Raw genomic sequence first — 21,366 nt, 5'->3', positions numbered from 1 at the left:
GTTACTATAAATGGCATTAACTTTCCTGAGAGCCTGAGAAAGATGCCAACAATATGGCCCATCCTCCTTTCAAGTAAATGATCTTGATTATCTGGGTACCTCCACCCCACCCCCATGTGATTGGACTGCAAGGACAGCTCGGTTCCCAGGGCCCTTTCCCAGGTTCTCCCCAGCACTGAGAGCTCTCAGACCCCAGGTGCTGAAAAACCAGAGAATTAGGCAAAGCGGTAATTGGCATTTTGCCCTAGTATAGTCCTTGTAATGTCCAATTCTCATTGTGGACAAGACAGCTCAAGCTCGCACTTATATCCTAGAAGCTTTAATTGTGCTTTTGTAACCAATAAATAAAACATACAACTCAAAGAAGGCTGCCTTTATTAAAGAAATTGCCAACCAGCCACATTTGACCACAACCCTATAGCGAGGAAGAATCCTTACGACAGTAAGGTTTGTCATAGACATGTAGTGACAACTGGAGAAGGAGACTTGCTGATGCAGGCTGCCACCACCCACACAGTCCTAAGGAACACTTACTCACCCTTTGTCTAGAGGTTTATATTTAGTTGCTCAACTCTCCAAAAACGACAGGGTGATTTTGAACCTTGAACAAGGGTCTGGTGGCTGGACTGATTTGGGTTTTTCCACTACAGAGATGCCCCAAAAAGCCCACCTGTTCTAACCCAGTGGATCTGGACATTTTCTATTTTATCGTCTCTCCAACCTTCTCTTAAAAAAAAATCAACCTTATTAAAATGAATTTTTTTTTAGCTAACTACCAAATCATATGTCATGTGCCCCACTCTCAAGCACGTTCAGTTAAACCATTTGTTACATGATACAGTTCCAAATACAGTGTGTGCTGGTCCCGTCAGGTTAACCTCCAGGTTAGTCATAAACTCCAAGAGGCTTTTACTCTTTAATCTGGAAAGGTTATACTATGTACCTTACATTCTCTCCCCAAAAGTGGTCATCCAAAAAATGTGGCAGGTTTTTACTTTAGATTTTCATGCTATGTTAGGGAGGGTAAGAGGTTTTAACTGGTATGCCATCAATCATAAGCTTTTTCTTTTTAGGTTGCATCTGATGCCAGAAGGCAAACACAACCTCCACTTACGTTTTGCAGATGAATTCAACAAGTTGGCAGAACACTTCTTACAATGAACATGTAACCTGGCGATTCCTTAGCAAGAGGCTTCATCTGCCTGTTGCGGCGTCTGGAACCCACCCCCACGTCACACCCCAGTTCACCTTCCCTCTAGGCTTTCTGTTCCTCCCCACAACTGCTGTTAATCCAATAGGAAAAATAACATTAAAAACATCCTCTAATAGCTACAAAAATTAAGTCTGACTTTTTAACATTAAGTTTGGATCTCTACCATTGTCTTAAAACAAATTCCTTATGGTGATTTATTTATTTGCAAATAAATGTTAGAGGAGCACTTGAGCTCCTGGCTGCTATTTTGGGGCGCTGTGAACCCACGCTGTGCCTTCTGAAAGGTGCAAGCACTCTCTTGTCTCTGTAGTTGTGTCATTGTGCAAAGCGAGAAAAGAAACAGAAGAAAGTCCTTGCCTAAGGTCCTCAATTCTAGATTTTTACCAGATCTATAACTCCAGCAAAAGGAAAAAGGTTGACTTTACCTCAAATCTATTCACTCCCTTACCTTTGCTGGATTCCTTAACTTTCATATTTTGGACCAGTGAAGATGAAAAAATTATTTTTTATCTCTTTATTAATAGAACTATTAATTAAGTACGTGATAACAACATGATTTGACTTTGGGTGGTCGACACAATGCAATATATAGATCATGTGTTATAGAAATGTACACTTGAAACCTATGTGACCCCATTAATCAATGTCACCCATTTAATTAAAAATTTAAAAAAGTAGAAATTCTATTTTGTTATGATTAGTAAACCCATAATCATATTCAAGAAGTATCTAGTGAAAGAAAAAAAGAAAGAAACCAGAAGATTTTAGACACATGCTTTATAATTAGTATAGATATCTTAGAACTTCTGACAGAGGCAAAACTGAGCACCATAGTATACAAATAGAAAAACCATGCTTGATTGAGGACAACAGAAATTCACTAACAATGCACGATGTATTTAAGAAGTTCTTAAGCCTCATCCTCGCCTTCCTCCTCCTCGAACTCCCCCTGTTCGTCGGCCGTGGCGTCCTGGTACTGCTGGTACTCGGACACCAGGTCGTTCATGTTGCTCTCGGCCTCCGTGAACTCCATCTCATCCATGCCCTCGCCCGTGTACCAGTGCAGGAAGGCCTTGCGCCGGAACATGGCCGTGAACTGCTCCGAGATGCGCTTGAACAGCTCCTGGATGGCCGTGCTGTTGCCGATGAAGGTGGCCGACATCTTCAGGCCCCGAGGAGGGATGTCGCACACGGCCGTCTTCACATTGTTGGGGATCCACTCCACGAAGTAGCTGCTGTTCTTGTTCTGCACGTTGAGCATCTGCTCGTCCACCTCCTTCATGGACATGCGGCCCCGGAAGATAGCAGCCACTGTCAGGTAGCGGCCGTGGCGGGGGTCGCAGGCGGCCATCATGTTCTTGGAGTCGAACATCTGCTGGGTGAGCTCAGGCACCGTCAGCGCCCGGTACTGCTGGCTGCCCCGGCTGGTCAGGGGGGCGAAGCCGGGCATGAAGAAGTGCAGGCGGGGGAAGGGCACCATGTTGACGGCCAGCTTGCGCAGGTCTGCGTTCAGCTGGCCCGGGAAGCGCAGGCAGGTGGTGACACCGCTCATGGTGGCTGACACCAGGTGGTTGAGGTCTCCATATGTGGGGGTGGTCAGTTTCAGGGTGCGGAAGCAGATGTCATACAGGGCCTCGTTGTCAATGGAATAGGTTTCATCTGTGTTTTCCACCAGCTGGTGGACAGAGAGGGTGGCATTGTAGGGCTCCACCACCGTGTCGGACACCTTAGGTGAGGGCATCACACTGAAGGTGTTCATGATGCGGTCTGGATACTCCTCCCGGATCTTGCTGATGAGCAGGGTGCCCATCCCCGAGCCTGTGCCACCCCCCAGCGAGTGGGTCAGCTGGAAGCCCTGCAGACAGTCACAGCTTTCTGACTCCTTCCTCACCACGTCCAGGACCGAGTCGACCAGTTCAGCACCCTCTGTGTAGTGGCCCTTTGCCCAGTTGTTCCCGGCCCCGCTCTGGCCTGCCAGAGGGAAAGGAGAATACTAGACACTAAAACATAAGGAATTTCAGGTTGTTACTGTGACACTGTGCTAGTCTTACAGTAGCAAGTTCTTCCCTTTTAGATACCTTTTATAGTCTACAGAAAATTTTTCTTTATCAGTGACACTCAAAAACACTGGAGATCATAATATAACAAGTTTAGATCAAAGGAGGTTGTTAATGGAACAAAACAATATTCTTAAGAACAGAATATCCTACTGGGTTGGCCAAAAAAGTCCTGCTAGTTTTTTTCCATACAATGGCTATAGTAGCACTTAGTTGTCTTTAACTTCATTCAAAACAATTTTGTTAGATTGTATTGTGACAGCTATCACATCAGCGTGCATTAAAAAATTATCAAAATTGGTGAATTTTTGTGCAGCCATTTTAATATTGAAGATGGGAGATATGCAACATTTTCAGCATGTTATGCTTTATTGTCTCAAGAAAGGTAAAAACGCAATGGAAACAAAAAAAGGTTTGTGCAGTGTATGGAGAAGGTGCTGTGACTGAACATGTCGAAAGTGGTTTGTGAAGTTTCTTGGTACTATTCTGGCCAAATAATTCTTTGCTGTGGGGCCACATTGGAAGATGGTCAGCAATGCCCCTGGCTTCTACCCACTAGAAGCCAATAGCAGGAGATAGCTGACATATTCAAAATATGCAAATCAATAAAGGTAATGGTGAAAATAAAAAATGTGTCTTTTATTTTAAAGACAAAACTAAATGGACTTTTTGGCCAACTCAATAAAAAAGGTAAATTTGGTCCCATTAACAGGCAAGGGCAAAGGCGCAATGAGATAAGACACGTGACTACTGGTCACAACCTGTGCCTTTGCCTTTTCTGCTTGAAGGGGCCACCTGTTGCCAAAGATGCTCTGAAATTACCAGTAGCCTATTGACTCCTGTTTGAAGCTTTTTCATTGCCCTTTGTTCTTTACCCTTCACAGGCTGCTCTGTAGTGAGAAGCTTACAAGCACACCTCTGAAGCCTGACACTGTCCTTTGCTGAGCTGTCCAGAGAGTTCCACCCCTGGGCTAGGTGGAATTAGGCCATGACTCATGGCTACCTGTGGACACATAGTGTCCACCTGGACAGTCAACACTAAAAACAGTGATTTCCACAGTGTTTAGGAAGAGGAAGACTCATTGAGCCAGTTCCCATTGCTCAGGACTACATACCAAACACGAAGTTGTCGGGCCTGAAGATCTGGCCAAATGGTCCAGACCTGACAGAGTCCATGGTGCCTGGCTCCAGATCCACCAGGATGGCCCGAGGTACATACTTGTTACCTACAGGAAAGAAGATCTGGATTTAGACCTGCGGTTGACAAAGGAATCGGACAACAGAATGTTCTACGCACCTTTCACAGCAGAATTCATCTGGGAAAATTCCCACATGTGAGACAAAAGTACAAGAACAGGGGAGTGTTTCTGCTTTTAAAAAAGAGCCCTGGCTCTGGTGTGGCTCAGTATACTGAGCACTGGCCCGTGAACCAAAGGGTCGCCAGTTTGATTCCCAGTCAGGGCACATGCCTGGGTTGTAGGCCAGGTCCCCAGTAGGGGGCACATGAGAGGCAACCACACACTGATGTTTCTCTCCCTCCCTTCCCTCTAAGAATAAGTAAATAAAATCTTTAAAAGGGGGGGGGGATGGTCATGCTTAGTCATGGCAAACATGCATGAGTCTTAAGGAACTACTAGCAGTTGATATTTAAAATGCGAGCAGCATTTCTTTGTCATTTGTATGTTCCTAGCACATTTCATCTGTCCACAGTATGGAAACAAGGTTGACAGAAAAGCAGAAAACATTCAAATAATCACCAGCAGCTTCATTGTAGTACACGTTGATTCTCTCCAGCTGCAAGTCACTGTCTCCATGGTAACTGCCAGTGGGGTCGATCCCATGCTCATCACTGATGACCTCCCAAAACTGGAAATTTTAAAATATGTATACCACATGATGGTATGGCATCATAAATATCAGTAAGAGTGGCCCTTTTCTTCCTCTCATGTCCTTGGAGTGGTGGCCACTGTGATCAGATGGTTAAGGGAGTCCTAGAGAGACCAGGTAGCTGTGCATCCATGTTCCTCCAGCAGAGGCTGCTGAGGGGCTTGGAAACCAGCAGAACACCAGCCATATTATGGCAGCAGCCTGAAAAGCTGGGAGGGGCACTGCAGGAGGAGGGTGGGCACAGCAGATCTTCTGGGGCAGCTGTGGAGGCTGTCACCCCCCAGGCAGGGCTACTGTCCCAATGTCCCAGCATCACAGCATCTCACTATGCCAGCTGGTGGATGGGTCCTGGCAGGACCCAGATCCAGTTGGATCCCACCCTGTGGCTGCCTTACAGGAATCAATGTCTCCTGGCACAAATCCCACCCAGCTCTCCAAGCAGTGCAGTTTATGCCACTAACATCCATATTGGCCTCTGGCCATTGAGCTCAGTGAGCCATGGGTGGGGAAGGGCAGGAGGGAGCCTGGGAGTATGACTGGGGCAGTGAACAGAGCTGGCCTTGGAGAGGGCACAGGCTCCATTGTGAATCCGCAGCAGGAAGGGGGCGGGGAGGTTGGGGTGGGCAATATGGCGGTGCTGACAGAGACCTCGTCCTTTTTCAGACCTTGCCCACACCCATGCACCATGCCCGCTCCGGCCTGGCCCAGTGCTGTGGGTAATTGCATCCCAGATACAGTCAGTCACCTGCTGCCTGGGAGACAGGAAGCCAGACTGGCATTAAATATTATCATGTCTACATGGTGCTTGTACTAGGGAAATTATCTAACATTCTCGTCTTTATATCCCAACGAGTAGTCTCTATAACATCTGTCACCTCAATGACACTGCATATTTTTTCATTCATACTCTGAGGGGAAAATGTCCAAGTTAAGTTCTACATGAGGCCACTGGATTAATATGGACGAAGCGTCTGTCCAAATTTCAGAGGCTAATACACTCAGAGAAATGCCAACTACATGCAGCTGAGGGGTCGGTTACGAGAAAATTTCAAAGGGCCTTGATTAAAGGAACATACAGCTGCCACGCCTGGCGTATCGCAGCAGGTGGTGTGGCTTCCTGGCCCCGCAGGGGGCTGCGCCGAAAATGCGCCACTGGGGCAGGGAGCCGCCGCCTTTGCCTCCACCCCCACTTCCCGGCCCGGCCGCACCCTCAGGAACCGCTGCCCCCCACCCTCGCCCAGCTGGAACCCTTGGGACCCGCTGCACCTCCAGCCCCGGCCCACACCTTCCGGGCCCACCGCCCACTCCCGGCCCCTTCAGTTGGGGCGCGCCCACCTTGGCGCCAATCTGGTTGCCGCACTGGCCCGCTTGGATGTGCACGATCTCGCGCATGGTGCCGGCTGCAGAGCGGGTGGAAGCGCTGGGCCTCGGAACTGGAAGCAGGGTACCAAGGGCGAGCTCTAGAAGGAAGAGAGCGATCACCGCCCCTCAGCTCCGCCTTTTATACCAACGGACCCGCCCGCCCTGCATTGACGTAATGGCAGGAGGAGCTGCGGGGGGGAGGTGCGCCAGAGACTGCGGCACCACGAGGGGGAGCCGGGGCGCGGTGCGAGGTGAGGGGGCGCTAAGGTTGGTCGCCACGCCAGCTGGGCCCGCGTAGTGAACCCAAACCGCCCCGCGAGGGCCTCAGACCCAGCCAGCTGCTCTTTCCCCAACTCACCCGTGCCGCTCTACCCTGCAAAGGGTCATTCAGGAAAGCTGAATCCCCACCCAACCGCGTCCACTCTGGATCCCTGAGAGAGACTGGAGACCTAGGTCCAGCAACCTGGGGCAGAGGCTGCCTCCAAACAGGGTTCTTGTCTCCAGGGAGAGGGCGACAGGCATCCAGCACCCTTTTGGAATAGGGAACCCAAAATTTTCAGTGGGGTCTACAGCAGTTTGCTAAGTTTTCCTGCATGCTGGGCAGGATCCTGGACTGTGGGCCTCGTTCACTTTCTATTCGAGGTGGGAATTCGCAGCCAATATGAACGCAGGGAGGGCCTGCAGGTGGCTAGGAGTGGGAGTTCCCCGGTGAGAACTGATAAGCAAGGAGCTGTCTTCAAGAAACGCGAGAATGGCAGGGTGGGCAGCTTTTTGCTTCTACATGTAAGGAAAATGGCCCGTTTGGCAGGGGTTGGAGGGTGTTAGGAAAAGGGGCACGGTGCTGGATTTGTCTCATGTTGTACTTTGGGTCTTGGTTCTTTGTAAAGGCCACTTAGATGTGGAAAATGCTGCGTGCCTGTGTGTCAAAGAGAGAGGGAGGGAAATGAATGTGAATAGCCAGGTGTCAGCCAAAGTACGTTTGCCTTACATACATCCTCACAGCGACTTTATAGACCTGGGCAGTCCAATTCAAAGGCCACCAGCCACATGTGACTATGGAACATTGAAATGTGGGTAGTCTGAATTGAGATGTGATTTCAGTGTAAAATACTCAGAGGATTCCATGGATTCCATAAGAATATAAAATATTCCTTTACTGATTTTGTATATTAATTTCCTTTCAAAATCTTTTGGACATATTTTAAAATTAATTTCACTTGTTTCTGTTAACTTTCTAAATGACTTCTAGACTAGTGACTACTAGAAAATTTTCAGTGACTTCTGTGGTTCACTTCACATTGAGGTGGGGTAGTAAGAAGCTGGGAAAATTTTTTGGCAAGTGGAATGGGGAAACTGAGACAGATAGCTAAACAAACTGGCCAAGAAGCAATTTACAGCCGATACAGAAGGTCACCAGGGCAAAAAGCCCTATGTGCCTAGCAATGGGCAAAACTGGCACTCACCCCCAGGGTGGTCTTTCCTCTCCTGGCATACTGCTGGTCCAGCAGTTTAAACTGCCCTGCCCCACCCCCCTCACTAGAGATAACATCTAGGCCTCAGTGGTATCTCAGCTCCACGCCCAGAAAAGCAGCAAAATCAGGCAGGTGATGCCAAGATCAGCTGCAGTGACCAATGACCAGCTGCCCTGCCACTGACTAATCAGTGGAGACCACAACCCTGAAAGGACACACCTGGAAAAGCTGGTGAATATTCTCTTGAGATTCTTCTCTAAGACCTTCCCGAAATTCTCAGCCTTTAAAACCTTAAAGACTGACCCTGGGCACACTCTCCCAGGAGCACACCTATGCCTTTCCCTTCTTTTTCCCTCACAGGCATGCAAATCCTGAACTCTAAGGGACCTCACCAGACTTGCAACAAGGAGCAATGGGCAGAATCAGCTTGTCCCAGGGTCCATGGATCATTCACATATGGTCTTTGACTAGTCCCTTCCCCTTCTTTCCACCATTACCCCCCTCCCACCGCCTTTCTGGCCACTGTCAGACTATTCCACGTTTCCATGTCTCTGGTTCTATTTTGCTCATTAGTGTTTTTTTTTTGTTCATTAGATTCCTCTTATACCGACGGGTTTATTTTTCACTTAGCATGATATTTTCCAGTGCTGCCCACACTGTCACAAAAGGTAGGGGTTCGTTAATAAACATACTCTCAAAATCACCTGGACTCAAAGAACCCACACTCTAGAGGCCAGCCAAAGCAGACCCACTCCAGGCCCTGTCCCCATCCAGTAACGACATTGTGTTTCTATTGAACAGCACTATTCTAGAGCAAACATTACTACTATTCCAATTTCATAGTACTGAAAGGAGGCTGAAAGAGCTGACTAGCCACAAAGCTAGTAAATCAAAGTATCTAGATTTCTGCTACAAAGAAAGCCAGGTGAGTTTCAAAGGCTTGGTCAGGGTGAGGTAAGGCCCAACCTTATTTCTTTTCAATGATGACCTTAAGAGTGGGCTAAGTGAGCAGGGACCTGGAACTGCTTTTGTTTCCTAGCACATCCTCCTTTCCTCTCTGGGGCCAGTTTCTCCAACTATAAAATGTTGATAATTATAGGAACCCCACAGCCAGCTTTGTGAGCAGGAAATGAGCAGCTCTATATGAAAGTGGGTCAAGTTTATAGAGCAAAAATGCCCCATAAAACCCAAAATGATGCTGTCATAAATACTAAGCCTATTTGCCATGTTAATCATAAGCATATATCTGAGGTGGGTGGGCAAAATCATGACTTCATCAGCCCTGCTTTAGAAAGTTAGTCCTTTGGGGTGGCCCCAGCACACAGGCAAGCATCTGGGGCCTCCTCTCGGGGTGGAATGGTTTCCTAGACTTTCTCCTCTTTTCCTGCCCCACATGGCTGGGGCCCCTTGTACAGCCCATCCTATGGGTGCTGTTCCCAGGTTCCTAGGGTTGGGCCTCCATCTGCCCTCCACCTTTATTGCCAACTCCCACATCTTAGGCTCTTATGGCCAGCTGGAGTCTTCCAGTGCCTCTCCAGAGAATGGCCCTGCTCCAGGTAACTTTACTGATTACACAGTTGCACAAAGAGTTTCTGGAGATAATCGCCTCTTGGCCTTTGTGGTCCCATTCATGGTAGGAATTTTGGGCCAAAGAATAGCAGAGGATAAGACTAGGAAGGGATGATATTGAGGATGTGAGGACTCCAAAAGGTGGGCATCTCCCTACCTGTGGAGGGGTAATCACCTTGATGGAGTGTGTCCACTTTGCTCCATCATGATTGGGTCATTAATCATGATGGAGCAAATATATCTGCTCTGTCACTATATCTGAAATATGGAAATCTTGTCTTATGATGTGTGAACATGAGACACAATGTCTGTGAACTGAACCTTTGGTGCATGTGAGTCAATAAGTGACAGCAGTTATCACAGCAGGCCTAGGCACTGAGGACAACCTGCTCTGTGGATCACTGGCAGCAAATGTTGGTCCCAAGGCTGCCTCCTCCTGCCACCCAATAGAAACCCCAGCCTGCTTACTTGTTTGCCCACACCTTCCCCATCACCTGCACCTGATGTCTGAGAAGTATGGTAAGAAGTTAAGACAGCCATGAGCAGAGTGAAGACAAGGAACCAACTACAGAAAGTCACCAGGGCAGGAAGCCCCAGGTGCTTAGCAGTGGGCAAAGTTAGGGAAACAAGGACATCACCCTCAGAGTAACTTTTCCTCCCCTAGCATATCACTGGTCATGCAGTTCCCACCCTCCCCTTACCGTCCTCCCCTGGCATGTCACTAGTCATGCAGTAGACCCCTTTGGAAGAGGAATAAGGGACCAAAGAGTGGCCTCATGGGACTCCCATTTGGACCCTTGCATGACCACTCCCTTAAGCATTAGCCCCTACGGATAACATCTAGGTCTCAGTTGTGTTTCAGCTCCAGGCCAGGAAAAGCAGCAAAACCAGACAAGCTGCGCCATGGCTCACAGCAGGACCAGCTGCCCAGACTAATGACACTCTTGGCACTGACCAGTCAGCAGAGACTAAGACCCTGATAGGATACACCTGGAAAGCTGATGCACAGTCTATTGGAATCCTCCCTTGAGATTCCAGATAAATACCCTCAAGCTGAAGGGCCAAGTGAAACTCTTGCCCTCCCCCTCTTCTTCCCTCCAGGCACATTACCTTTACCTTTCTCTTTCCCAAACACTTAAGGCCCATCTTTGGCCTCTCTAACTTGTTTCCAAAACCCTTGTCCAGCTGGCTCACTTTTCCTGCCTCCGTGAATTTCCACATAAACTTTTTTTTTATAGTTTGAGTCTTGAATCTGAATTCTTAGCCAGAACTCAAGAACAGGGCTTGGTGAACCAAGGTCCAATTTCCCGTGATATTCTGGCACCGTTTCACCACCAACAGAGGCACACAGGCAGATTTTTAAATAGAGCTCACCCAACCTAGGGTGACTCATCTGAGGACTGTGAGCTTCTGCTTCCCTCCACCATGTGCTTATTCTAACCACCAGGCATCACACAGCAGTGCTATTCTGCACGGCACCCATGAAGGTAATTACAGGAGGAAATTGGGCCAACTGGTCCTCCCCTTCCCTGTGTAACCAGAAAAGCTGGTGTTCATGCTGCCTGTCATCTACAAGACCCAAGAAGCAGAGACAGGGATTGAATCTTTATGGGCACTTTATTCATTTGGTCCGTGATCTGAGAAAACGGCAGGTTTGTATCCTAACAGTCTTAAATTCCATTTTAAAATGGCCCTTTTTTATAAGGAAAACAAAGTGCAGGTAAGGGGTTTGGAATTCAGGGAGGGGGGTCGGGGGAAAGTTAATTGGATTTAGAAAATGCAGCATTCTCACCCTGAGGGCATCTCTCCCTGGAGTACAATGGCTCAGATACCATCTCGATTGCTTGAGACCTCTTGAGGTACAAAGTTGGACTGGTTGTGGCCGCTTGGAGTCACGGTGGGTCATACCTTCAGTTCCTGGAATAGCTTTTACATACATTGATTACTAAGCTTATTAGCTGTTACTTAAACTAAAATTTTCCAACTTCCTCGTGTCTCCTATCACTTGGAATGGGCTTTTGATGAGCTCAGGGAGAAGGGTGGCTTTCCCTCCACTCTTTTTTCCCTCTTTCTCTATGCATCTAAAAAGGAGCAACTCTTCTGGCTCCGCTGGGCAGGGCAAGGGGGGAGAGGAGCCAACATTCTGTTGGCACATTTCATTTCCTGCTTTGGAACTGTTCTCACCAACAGTGTTTGAGCCACCCTTGTCCTGAAGGCATTTTGAGGTGATGACGACAAAATTCAGACTGCAGAGGGAAGGCGTCCATTCCTGGTACAAGGCTCCAGAATGCAAGTTACAAACGGACCCAGTCCCTCCTCCTTGTCACCCCTCCAACCCCCACTCCCACCACTAGCTGTCATCCTGCTCTCCCTCTATGAGCAAAAAAGGATAAAGGATTCATGGACAGCAGTGTGGTGATTGCTGGGGAGAGGGGAATATAAGGGGACTAAATAGTAATGGAAAAAATACAATAAAGATTAAATCAAAAAATAAATTTAAAAAAGAAAAGTACTCTGGATCTTATCCTTCTCACTGCCTGCCCTGCCCCCTCTGCTGCCTTCAGTGAGTAGGTTCCAGTGAAATTGCCCTCTGAATACTTAGTATTATGATCCTGATAATTAATGCTACTAATTAATGCTGTTAATTGATGCCATCTTTAAAATGACAGATGTGATCTAGTTGAAATATATTTAGTTGTGGGTCCTGAAAATTTGAGGACATCAGTTTTCTCTGCAGAATAATGAAAACTCAAGAACCATCTCAGAAAAAAAAAATTGTCTCAATTATTCTGGAACAGTCTCACATCCTATTTGATTGTTCCCTTGTAGAAGGCACAGGGGATGAGGAAGCCCAATTTCTCTTTCCTGTACACTGCCTGCTCCTTTGATTGTAAGCACACATTTTCAGGCATTTAATTTCAAAAATCTCTATATGAAGATGGAGGAATTTGGCTTATAGCATTTAAGATGCTTCCTTTTTAAAAAGACTGACTAAAGCACAGACAGTCTGAACTCCAGTTTAATTTACTTTTGAAAATGTCAACTCTACCAAAGTTTATAACCTTTTGCACCAGACACTAATAATTTGGAATAAATATATAGTAACATTTTTCAGCCACCTTCTAGAATGTCTGGTGTCCTAGTATGTGTTATTTTTACTAGAATTGTCAATCTAGACATTTCAAAATGGAAACTATATGTTTGAGTATAATATACACATACATTATATGTACACATATACTTATTATGTAAGAACACTTATTTTATATATACACATTTTCTGATTACAAAATTTAAAAATTTAGAAAATACTAAAAAACGCAAGTATGTCTTCCCAGTTTGCTCTAGATGTATTTTTTCACTATTCCTGTTTGATGTAGTGTCTTCCTTTTTCTTTCTTTTCATGGATTGTTCAGGTGTTTTTGTTTCTTTTTAACATAAGTTTAATTATTTTTGCCTTCAACATAAAGAATGTAAAAATACTATATTTTATTATGCCATAATTTAAGTCAGACATAATCTTACAAATTCTCAAATATATGTAATCTTCTCTAAACTGCTACCATTTTCCCTATAACCTAGAGTGCCTGGGCCATATCCAGTTTTCTGGGCAAACTGTCTCTGCTTCACAAGGCCAAGGCTGTTCACATTACTGGAATAAATTTCCCCCCATTCAGCCCACCCCACATGCCCTGAGTGGTTAAAAGCACAGGCCATGGACAGAGTTGAAGTAAATCCTGACTATGCCACTTATTTGCTATGTGACCTAAGGCAAGTTACTTAACCTCTCTGCGCTTCAATGACCTCCTCATCTGTAAAGTGGGAATAATAATAGTACCTATCTCCTGGGGTTGTTATAAGGATTGAATGAATATGTAAAAGCACTCAGAATACCACCTGACCCACTGTGTTATATAAATGTTAGCTATTACCACTGGTATTACTATTTCCTTCCTTCCTTCTCTCCCTTCTCCCTCCTTCTGATCTTTTTTTCCCACCCCATCCCAGAAGCTCTTCTTCAAAAATCAGGGCTCAGCCTTAATGTCACTTTCTCTGTGATGCTCCCCTTTGTGCCCATAACATTGTGTACACACCTTGGTATTATAATTCTGACCCTTGGTCAATGAGGCTGTCCACAGCAAGGAACCGAGCAAGCAGCACAACTTCTTAAGCAGTGAACTGAGGCGATGTTTGAATGCTCTTCCTCTTGAAACCGGAGGGCAACAGACTCCAGGGCTCATGTTGTCTGTCATGGAGCAGCCAAAAAGCAGAGACAGGGATTGGATTTTTAATTGTGCTTTTATTAATATCAGAGGCTAGCAGTCTTAGAAGGTGGTAGGTAAAACCCTAACATCCACTTTAACTTGATCTTTCAGAAGCAAGTTTATATAGTGGACACATGGGAATTTGGGAGAGGTAAATTCTCAGTGGGAAGCACAGACATGCAGTTTCTCTTTCGAGGAGGAGCTGAAAGGGAAGTCCAAACCTTCTTCCCAAACCAGCTCCTTTGTTCCTGAGTATCTCTTCATTCGCGTTAGAATTCCTCTTCCTCTCTTCCCCAGGGGCCTGTGGTTTATGGCTATGTATTCTCTGGTTAGGGAGGAGAGTATAAACTATTTACTCTCAAGTGTCCATGGTTAGGGGAGCTAAGGTCTTGTGATTCACTAGCTGGCTGTAAATTGCACAACTGTTTGCCCGGTTTAATTTTCTTGTCTCAGTTTCCCCATTCCACTCGCCCAGAAATTTTCCCAGTTTCTTGCTGGTGCTGCCCCTATGGTTCTCACCTGAACCCCGAGGGCCTGCCGGGTCAATGGGTGGTCCCATGCTTTGAGATGGTTCTGGGACCAACCGCCCACAAAGGCAGGATAGGACCGGATCAGCGGCCGGAGGGGCCCTGGAACCCAAGACAGCCTGTCCCGGTCACTTCCAAAGTTTGGACTCCCTCACCATCCATGTTCTGAATACAGCTTTTTCTCACGCCACAGTCTAAACAGCCAAAGAATTTAGGTGTGGCCAACCATGCTGTCTTCCACCGGGCCAAGCCGCCAAGTGCGCTCAGAAAACGTGCTGGTCGTTTTCATGGCGGCTCCAGAGCCCAGGTTTTATTCTCTTTCAGGGCAATGACTGGAAAGGTCAATGTGAGCGTTTTCCTCCCAAGTGGTGGAAAAGCCGGTCAGCCCGTGCTGAGCCTAACAATTGTCATCTAATGAAAGTGTGCTGGGAAAGGCTTAGGGCAAGCAGGTGCGCGGGCGGGGTGAGCGGGGAGCGAGGAAAGCTGCCGCCCGCGAGCCTGTTACATCCCTCCCATCTCCGGTCACCGCCCCTCACCCAGCTCTGCTCTTTTGAAGGGGTTTCGCCTTCCTCCCTGCCCATCCAGAACTCGTACAGAAATCTACCGCTCTCCCCTCCCCCCACCCCACCCCCACTCCGCTCCACCACCAGCATAGCCAGTACAGTTTTCTCAAGAACAGTCTCTGAGGTGGGAGCAGCAACCAACCACCAAACTCATCAACCGCCTTTGGAAAATATGCTCTCGAAGTATAACGTGCCATTTTTTAAGCTGTGGAAAGATCCAGTTTCCCAGGGGCCCTCAGAGAGCCCCCAAATTGTTTCTTGTTCATGGTTTCCTCCTTTATTTTCCATCTAAATCCCAGAAATACTTGATTTGTCTGTGTAGAAATACTACTACTTCTTTACCATCAGTTATTATTTATGCCTTATTGTCATATAGTACAAAAATTGTAATAGGCATCCTTTCAAATACGTGGTGTGTTGATTTTTTAAAATTTATTATATGAGTATACCAAATTTTGTTGAACACTCACAGTCTAATGCTTGTGTAACATGCTGCCAATATTCTTTTGTTTCTCTTAATTAGAAGGAATATTTACTACTTCCACATTTTAATCTTACCAACAAGGTCAATTTTACCATTAGCCACTAAAAGATCAGCACTTACTAGTTTTTAAGACCTAAGATGTTTGAGATGGGGCAGGGGTGTGGGTGTGGGGGGCGTGGCAACTCCAAAATATGAAATAGTAAACTGCAATAGTAAAATTATGTCTACAGAACATATCACATCAATTAGTCAAATGCAATTAACTTTTAGGTCATAACATATAAATTGTAATTAATGTAAAAATTGTGCAAAATAGAAATATAAATATTTATGATATGACATGGGGTGGTGCCTCCAAAAATGAGGTAACTTAGACCTCCGAAGCTCTTAAACTGGCTTCACCCATCACTCACGATTAGTAGTAGTTTCTGGGTTCAAGAAAATAATTAGAATTTTTTATAACTAGAAGAAAGAAGAGATTAAAAAATATGGAGACAAAGTGTTGGAAAGGCATTCTCTGAGAGAGTTTTGACAGAGCTGCGAATGTTGGAAGAGGAAAGGGAGAAGCGGCTGTGTGCACAGTTAACTTGGAGAAAAATCAAGGAGCGGGTTAGGTCTTGGATAAGTCATTTCCCCTTACTGGCCAGCAGAGGGCTACTGGCCAAGACAAGTTGGTTGCAGTATTTTTGTTGGGGGAGGAGGGGAGAGGTAGGACTTTGGGTGAATTATAAGATAGAGTAGCTGTGTACAAGCAGAAATTTCTATGTACTGGGTATTTCAAAGTTAAGTTTTTGTTAATTCATTTAATACTTGGATACTGTGGTGATTCACAAATGACCTTTGAGGTTGGATAATTTTGCAATTAATGAGGTATGTGTATATGGGTAACATGCTATTACTGACATTGGGGAAATGAAGCTGAAAATAGGGCAGAGAGGCTCACACCATCCATAGTGGGGAGAGCGTAGGCTGGATTTGAGACAGTAAGGAAAGACCAAGGACCAGCAATATCAGAAGCTGAGTTGATAAATGAACTGTCAAGTCTGAGCAGAGGTTTATGCCAGGATTAGAACCTGCTGTCCAATCTTAGATCTGGGCTAAAAGGAAGCAATGAGAAAGCAGGACAATGAAACCAGGTAGCACGTGTAAGATGTAAGTTAGAATGGGACCTCTGCCTCAGGAAATCTTACATTGCTGCCATGAGCCCAGCCTAAAACAGAAATTTCCATTGTAGCTACCTGCAATTGCAATTTTAACTCACTGAAGTGGAACTAGCCCTAGGTCAGGGGAGTCACACTCATTTTCACCAGGGGCCACATCAGCCTCAAAGTTGCCTTCAAAGGGCCGAATGTAATTTTAGGACTGTATAAATGTAACTACTCCTTAACAGTTAAGCAAGAGCTCCACGCTGCCCACCAGGTAGAAACAGGTGCTGGGCTGGATAAAACAAGGTGGTGGGCTGGATTCGGCCTGTGGGCCTTGTGTTTGCCACCTGTGTCCTAGGTGAAATTGTAAGGGTGGCTTGAATTTCCTTTTTGATTCTTTTTTCCTATCTCTTGCTATTCTTCCTCCCAATTTGAGTACATAGGCTTCACCTCCTTATGAAAATTTGTACTGAGGAAAATCTGTCTGGTGTGGCTCAGCGGACTGAGTGCCCACCTGCAAACTGAATGGTCACTAGTTCAATTCCCAGTCAGGTTACATGCCTGGGCTGCCGGGCAGGTCCCCAACTGGGTGTGTGCGAAAGGCAGCCTATCAATGTACCTCTCACACACATTGATGTTGCTCCCCCTCTTTCCCTCCCTTCCCCTCTTTCTAAAAATATATTTTTTTAAATGTTTAAAAGAAATCTGTACCAAGGAAATGCTATAATAACAGTCAATTAAGAACTTAATCTGATAAGTATATTAACTCTTGCTGGAATATTCACATAAGACACATAGACTTCAGTGGTCAAAGGGACCTGAAAATAATATATTCTAAAATTAAAAGCTACACCAAAAATAATCTATCTTCTTCTCCCCTGTAGAGTTCCTGATGAGAAGTCAGCCTATCTTGAGCACTTCCTTAATAGAATGTTCACTACAGCAGCAATGGTTCACCATCCTGACAAGTAGTTTACATAGGTTATTTTATTTCATCTGTACAATAACCCTCTGAAGTAAGTACAATTATCACCATTTTCTGGGGGAAAAAAGCTAACTTTCAGAGATATTAAAATGTTTACCCAGCCCTGGCTGGTGTGGCTCAGTGGATTGAGCACTGGCCTGTAAACTTAAGGGTCATGGATTCAATTCCCAGTCAGGGCACATGCCTTGGTTTTGGGCTAGGTCCCCAGTAGCTCCAAACACACATTGATGTTTCTCTTTTTCTCTATCTCCCTTCCCCTCTCTAAAAATAAATAAAATCTTTTTTTTAATCTTTTTTTTTAAGAGAAAGCTGGTTTTTTTTTTTTTAAGATTTTATTTATTTATTTTTAGGGAGGGAAGGGAGGGGGAAGAGAGAGAGAGAGAGAGACAGAGAGAGACAGAGAGAAACATCAATGTGCAGTTGCTGGGGGTTATGGCCTGCAACCCAGAAATGTGCCCTGGCTGGGAATTGAACCTGGGACACTTTGGTTCCCAACCCGCGCTCAATCCACTGAGCTACGCCAGCCAGGGAAAATCTTTTTAAAAATAAAAATAAAATAAAATGCTTGCCCAAGGCCATACAACTAGTAAGTGGAAAAACCACTTATTCTATGAACACAGGTTCAGATGTTGAAACAAGATCTTCCTAAGACCGTGTTCTTTTGTTTTCCAAGCTGTCCAATGGTGGTAGGTGGAATTCCATTACAGCCCCAAGACTCACCTGGCCCGGGAGTCCACATACCTTTTCCCAGTTGTTCAATCAAACACTAATCTAGGTACTGCTGTGAAAGGATTTCACTGTTGTAACTAAGGTCCAAAATTAGTTGATCCTGAAATGGGGAGATTACCTGCATGGGCCTTCCCTAATCACACCAGCTCCTGTTAAGCAGAGAATTTTCTCCAGCTGTTGGCACGAGAGCATATCAGACTTTCAAAGCAGTAAAGATAGTCTCCTGCTGGTTTTGAAGGGGCAGCTTCTATGCCGTGGAGAGGACCATGTGGTAGGGAAGGCAGAAAGCCAGCAAGCAAACAGGGACTGCAGACCTGTGGTGGTGGGGAGCTGGATTGTGCCAGCTGTCTAAGAAGCGTGGATGAGGGCCCTGCACACCACGTGGAGCAGCTCCAGATGGACTGCCTGGTGAGTCCCTGAGCAGAGGACTGCCAGGCCCTATTCTCAACCATGAAAACTGTTCAATAATTGTGATGTTTTAAGCCACTGAGTTTGTGGTAACTTGTTACACAGCAATAGATAACTACTATACGATCTCGTCTTGGGTGTCTTAGGTCCGTTTTCAGAAGTAGATCTGAGACAAGGATTGAGTAGAAGTTTGTGAGGGAGCTGATCCCAGGAAGCAGCAGGAGGGTGGTGGGGAACTGAGCTTGGAATCGGGGGAAAGCCAGCAGGCTGCATTTGTGAGAGGATCACTGCTGTGGGCACAGGGCTCCACGTCAGAGGATCTGTAAGAGACATGTGGGCCACCACTCAGAGCTGTCCCCCTGAAAGTCAGGAAGCTGAGCTACTTAGCCTCCAGTCTATTCTTGTTTGGGTCTTCTTGTCAAAGGGGTGTTATAGTAGGACATGTAGTAGTCACTCTGGGAAGAATGAGTGTTAAAGGAACATGGGCAGATACCAACAGTGTGGGCTACATGCATATATTAGAAAGTTTCTCCATATCTATTGACATGTGCCATTTATCCACTGGTCCTTGTTTGGCTCCTTAGCTGATGATGTCTGTCTTCTCCATACTTCTGAGATACCAGCACCAGCTAAACATTTTCAGTTCCTTCCCACCTCTCCCCATGAAACAATATTTTGAGTTGTTTATACTTTAGGGAGGTACTGGATTCAGAATTAATCTCGTACTTTTTTTTCCTTTTCCTTTCCATAAAATTTTTTTTAATTTGGCTTCAGTTTACATATAATATTATATTAGTTTCAGATATAGAACATAGTTATTAGACATTTGTATAACCTGAGAAGTGATCATCCTGATAAGTACTCATCTGACACCATGCTCAGTTGTTATAATATTATTGATTATATATTCCCTATGCCATATTTACATCCCCATGACTATATGGTAACTATGAATTTGTACTTATTAATCCCTTCCCATTTTTCACCCGTAGTTGGGTTGTTCTTGATGGAGAGCTGTATGGAATACAGCTCTTACCATGGCCTTTTCTGGGCAGCCTCATCATACTGGTGACTCATATGAAGCTGTCCTGGTTTGTTGGGGAGCTGCTAAAAACCTCTTACCCTCTCTGTCCAACTACATTGAGAGGGGGGACATTGCATCTACTGGATGAGCTCAGACACCGTCAGGGTCCAGTGCAGGAGAAAGGCATCATGATCACTTCCAGGTGCACAGGTGTGCATTCAGTATTTATATATTAAGTTACAGGTAAGGGCAAAGGCGCAATGAAATAGAAAAGAAAACAGTCCTAAGAAGTTTTCTCACTTCTGGTCACAACCTGTGCCTTTGAAGGGGCCACCTGTTGCCAAAGACGCTCTGAAATTACCAGTAGCCTATTGACTCCTGTTTGAAGCTTTTTCATTGCCCTTTGTTCTTTACCCTTCACAGGCTGCTCTGTAGTGAGAAGCTTACAAGCAGACCTCTGAAGCCTGACACTGTTCTTTGCTGAGCTGTCCAGAGAGTTCCACCCCTGGGCTAGGTGGAATTAGGCCATGACTCATGGCTACCTGTGGACGTAGTGTCCACCTGGACAGTCAACACTAAAAACAGTGATTTCCACAGTGTTTAGGAAGAGGAAGACTCATTGAGCCAGTTCCCATTGCTCAGGACTACATACCAAACACGAAGTTGTCAGGCCTGAAGATCTGGCCAAATGGTCCAGACCTGACAGAGTCCATGGTGCCTGGCTCCAGATCCACCAGGATGGCCCGAGGTACATACTTGTTACCTACAGGAAAGAAGATCTGGATTTAGACCTGCGGTTGACAAAGGAATCAGACAACAGAATGTTCTACGCACCTTTCACAGCAGAATTCATCTGGGAAAATTCCCACATGTGAGACAAAAGTACAAGAACAGGGGAGTGTTTCTGCTTTTAAAAAAGAGCCCTGGCTCTGGTGTGGCTCAGTATACTGAGCACTGGCCCGTGAACCAAAGGGTCGCCAGTTTGATTCCCAGTCAGGGCACATGCCTGGGTTGTAGGCCAGGTCCCCAGTAGGGGGCACATGAGAGGCAACCACACACTGATGTTTCTCTCCCTCCCTTCCCTCTAAGAATAAGTAAATAAAATCTTTAAAAAGGGGGGGGGATGGTCATGCTTAGTCATGGCAAACATGCATGAGTCTTAAGGAACTACTAGCAGTTGATATTTAAAATGCGAGCAGCATTTCTTTGTCATTTGTATGTTCCTAGCACATTTCATCTGTCCACAGTATGGAAACAAGGTTGACAGAAAAGCAGAAAACATTCAAATAATCACCAGCAGCTTCATTGTAGTACACGTTGATTCTCTCCAGCTGCAAGTCACTGTCTCCATGGTAACTGCCAGTGGGGTCGATCCCATGCTCATCACTGATGACTTCCCAAAACTGGAAATTTTAAAATATGTATATCACATGATGGTATGGCATCATAAATATCAGTAAGAGTGGCCCTTTTCTTCCTCTCATGTCCTTGGAGTGGTGGCCACTGTGATCAGATGGTTAAGGGGGTCCTAGAGAGACCAGGTAGTTGTGCATCCATGTTCCTCCAGCAGAGGCTGCTGAGGGGCTTGGAAACCAGCAGAACACCAGCCATATTATGGCAACAGCCTGAAAAGCTGGGAGGGGCACTGCAGGAGGAGGGTGGGCACAGCAGATCTT

The 21,366-nt window shown here is 45.8% G+C and overlaps 2 protein-coding genes across 6 annotated transcripts in view; one reads left to right on the top strand and one right to left on the bottom strand.

Annotated features, from left to right (window-relative positions):
- BPHL (biphenyl hydrolase like) overlaps positions 1-1,408 on the top strand; it is a 32,414-nt gene extending 31,006 nt beyond the window's left edge. For 2 of the 4 annotated variants that reach the window (XM_036026585.1, XM_028512971.2), the window contains one exon: positions 1,074-1,362. In XM_036026585.1, the coding sequence (XP_035882478.1) occupies positions 1,074-1,161 (88 nt within the window). In that variant the 3' untranslated portion in view covers positions 1,162-1,362. Of the gene's footprint in view, positions 1-1,073 lie in introns of all 4 variants that reach the window. The other 2 variants (XM_028512972.2, XM_036026586.1) reach the window with 2 other exon arrangements.
- LOC114497283 (tubulin beta-2A chain) lies at positions 1,061-21,103 on the bottom strand. 2 transcript variants are annotated; one of them, XM_028512962.2, is made up of 4 exons: positions 6,493-6,659; positions 5,028-5,136; positions 4,386-4,496; positions 1,061-3,184 (listed from the first exon to the last, which is right to left on the bottom strand). In XM_028512962.2, the coding sequence occupies exons 1-4, from the start codon at positions 6,547-6,549 to the stop codon at positions 2,124-2,126; spliced, it is 1,338 nt and encodes a 445-aa protein (XP_028368763.1). In that variant the 5' UTR covers positions 6,550-6,659; the 3' UTR covers positions 1,061-2,123. The 2 variants fall into 2 exon arrangements, with proteins under 2 accessions (XP_028368763.1, XP_028368770.1); XM_028512969.2 differs by lacking the exons at positions 4,386-4,496; positions 5,028-5,136; positions 6,493-6,659 and adding exons at positions 20,343-20,453; positions 20,985-21,103 and having other exon boundaries at positions 1,883-3,184.
- Positions 21,104-21,366: the final 263 nt, after the last annotated feature.

Source organism: Phyllostomus discolor, chromosome 5, assembly GCF_004126475.2.
Source record: "Phyllostomus discolor isolate MPI-MPIP mPhyDis1 chromosome 5, mPhyDis1.pri.v3, whole genome shotgun sequence".
NCBI classification, from domain to species: domain Eukaryota; kingdom Metazoa; phylum Chordata; class Mammalia; order Chiroptera; family Phyllostomidae; genus Phyllostomus; species Phyllostomus discolor.
This window is presented reverse-complemented; position numbering and strand designations above follow the sequence as displayed.

Excerpts from the sequence above, each read along its gene's own strand:
- LOC114497283 (XM_028512962.2), bottom strand. The coding sequence starts at position 6,549 with ATGCGCGAGATCGTGCACATCCAAGCGGGCCAGTGCGGCAACCAGATT. Across the intron at positions 5,137-6,492 it reads GCAACCAGATTGGCGCCAAG|TTTTGGGAGGTCATCAGTGA; the intron begins GTGGGCGCGCCC and ends TAAAATTTCCAG. Across the intron at positions 4,497-5,027 it reads GTACTACAATGAAGCTGCTG|GTAACAAGTATGTACCTCGG; the intron begins GTGATTATTTGA and ends TCTTTCCTGTAG.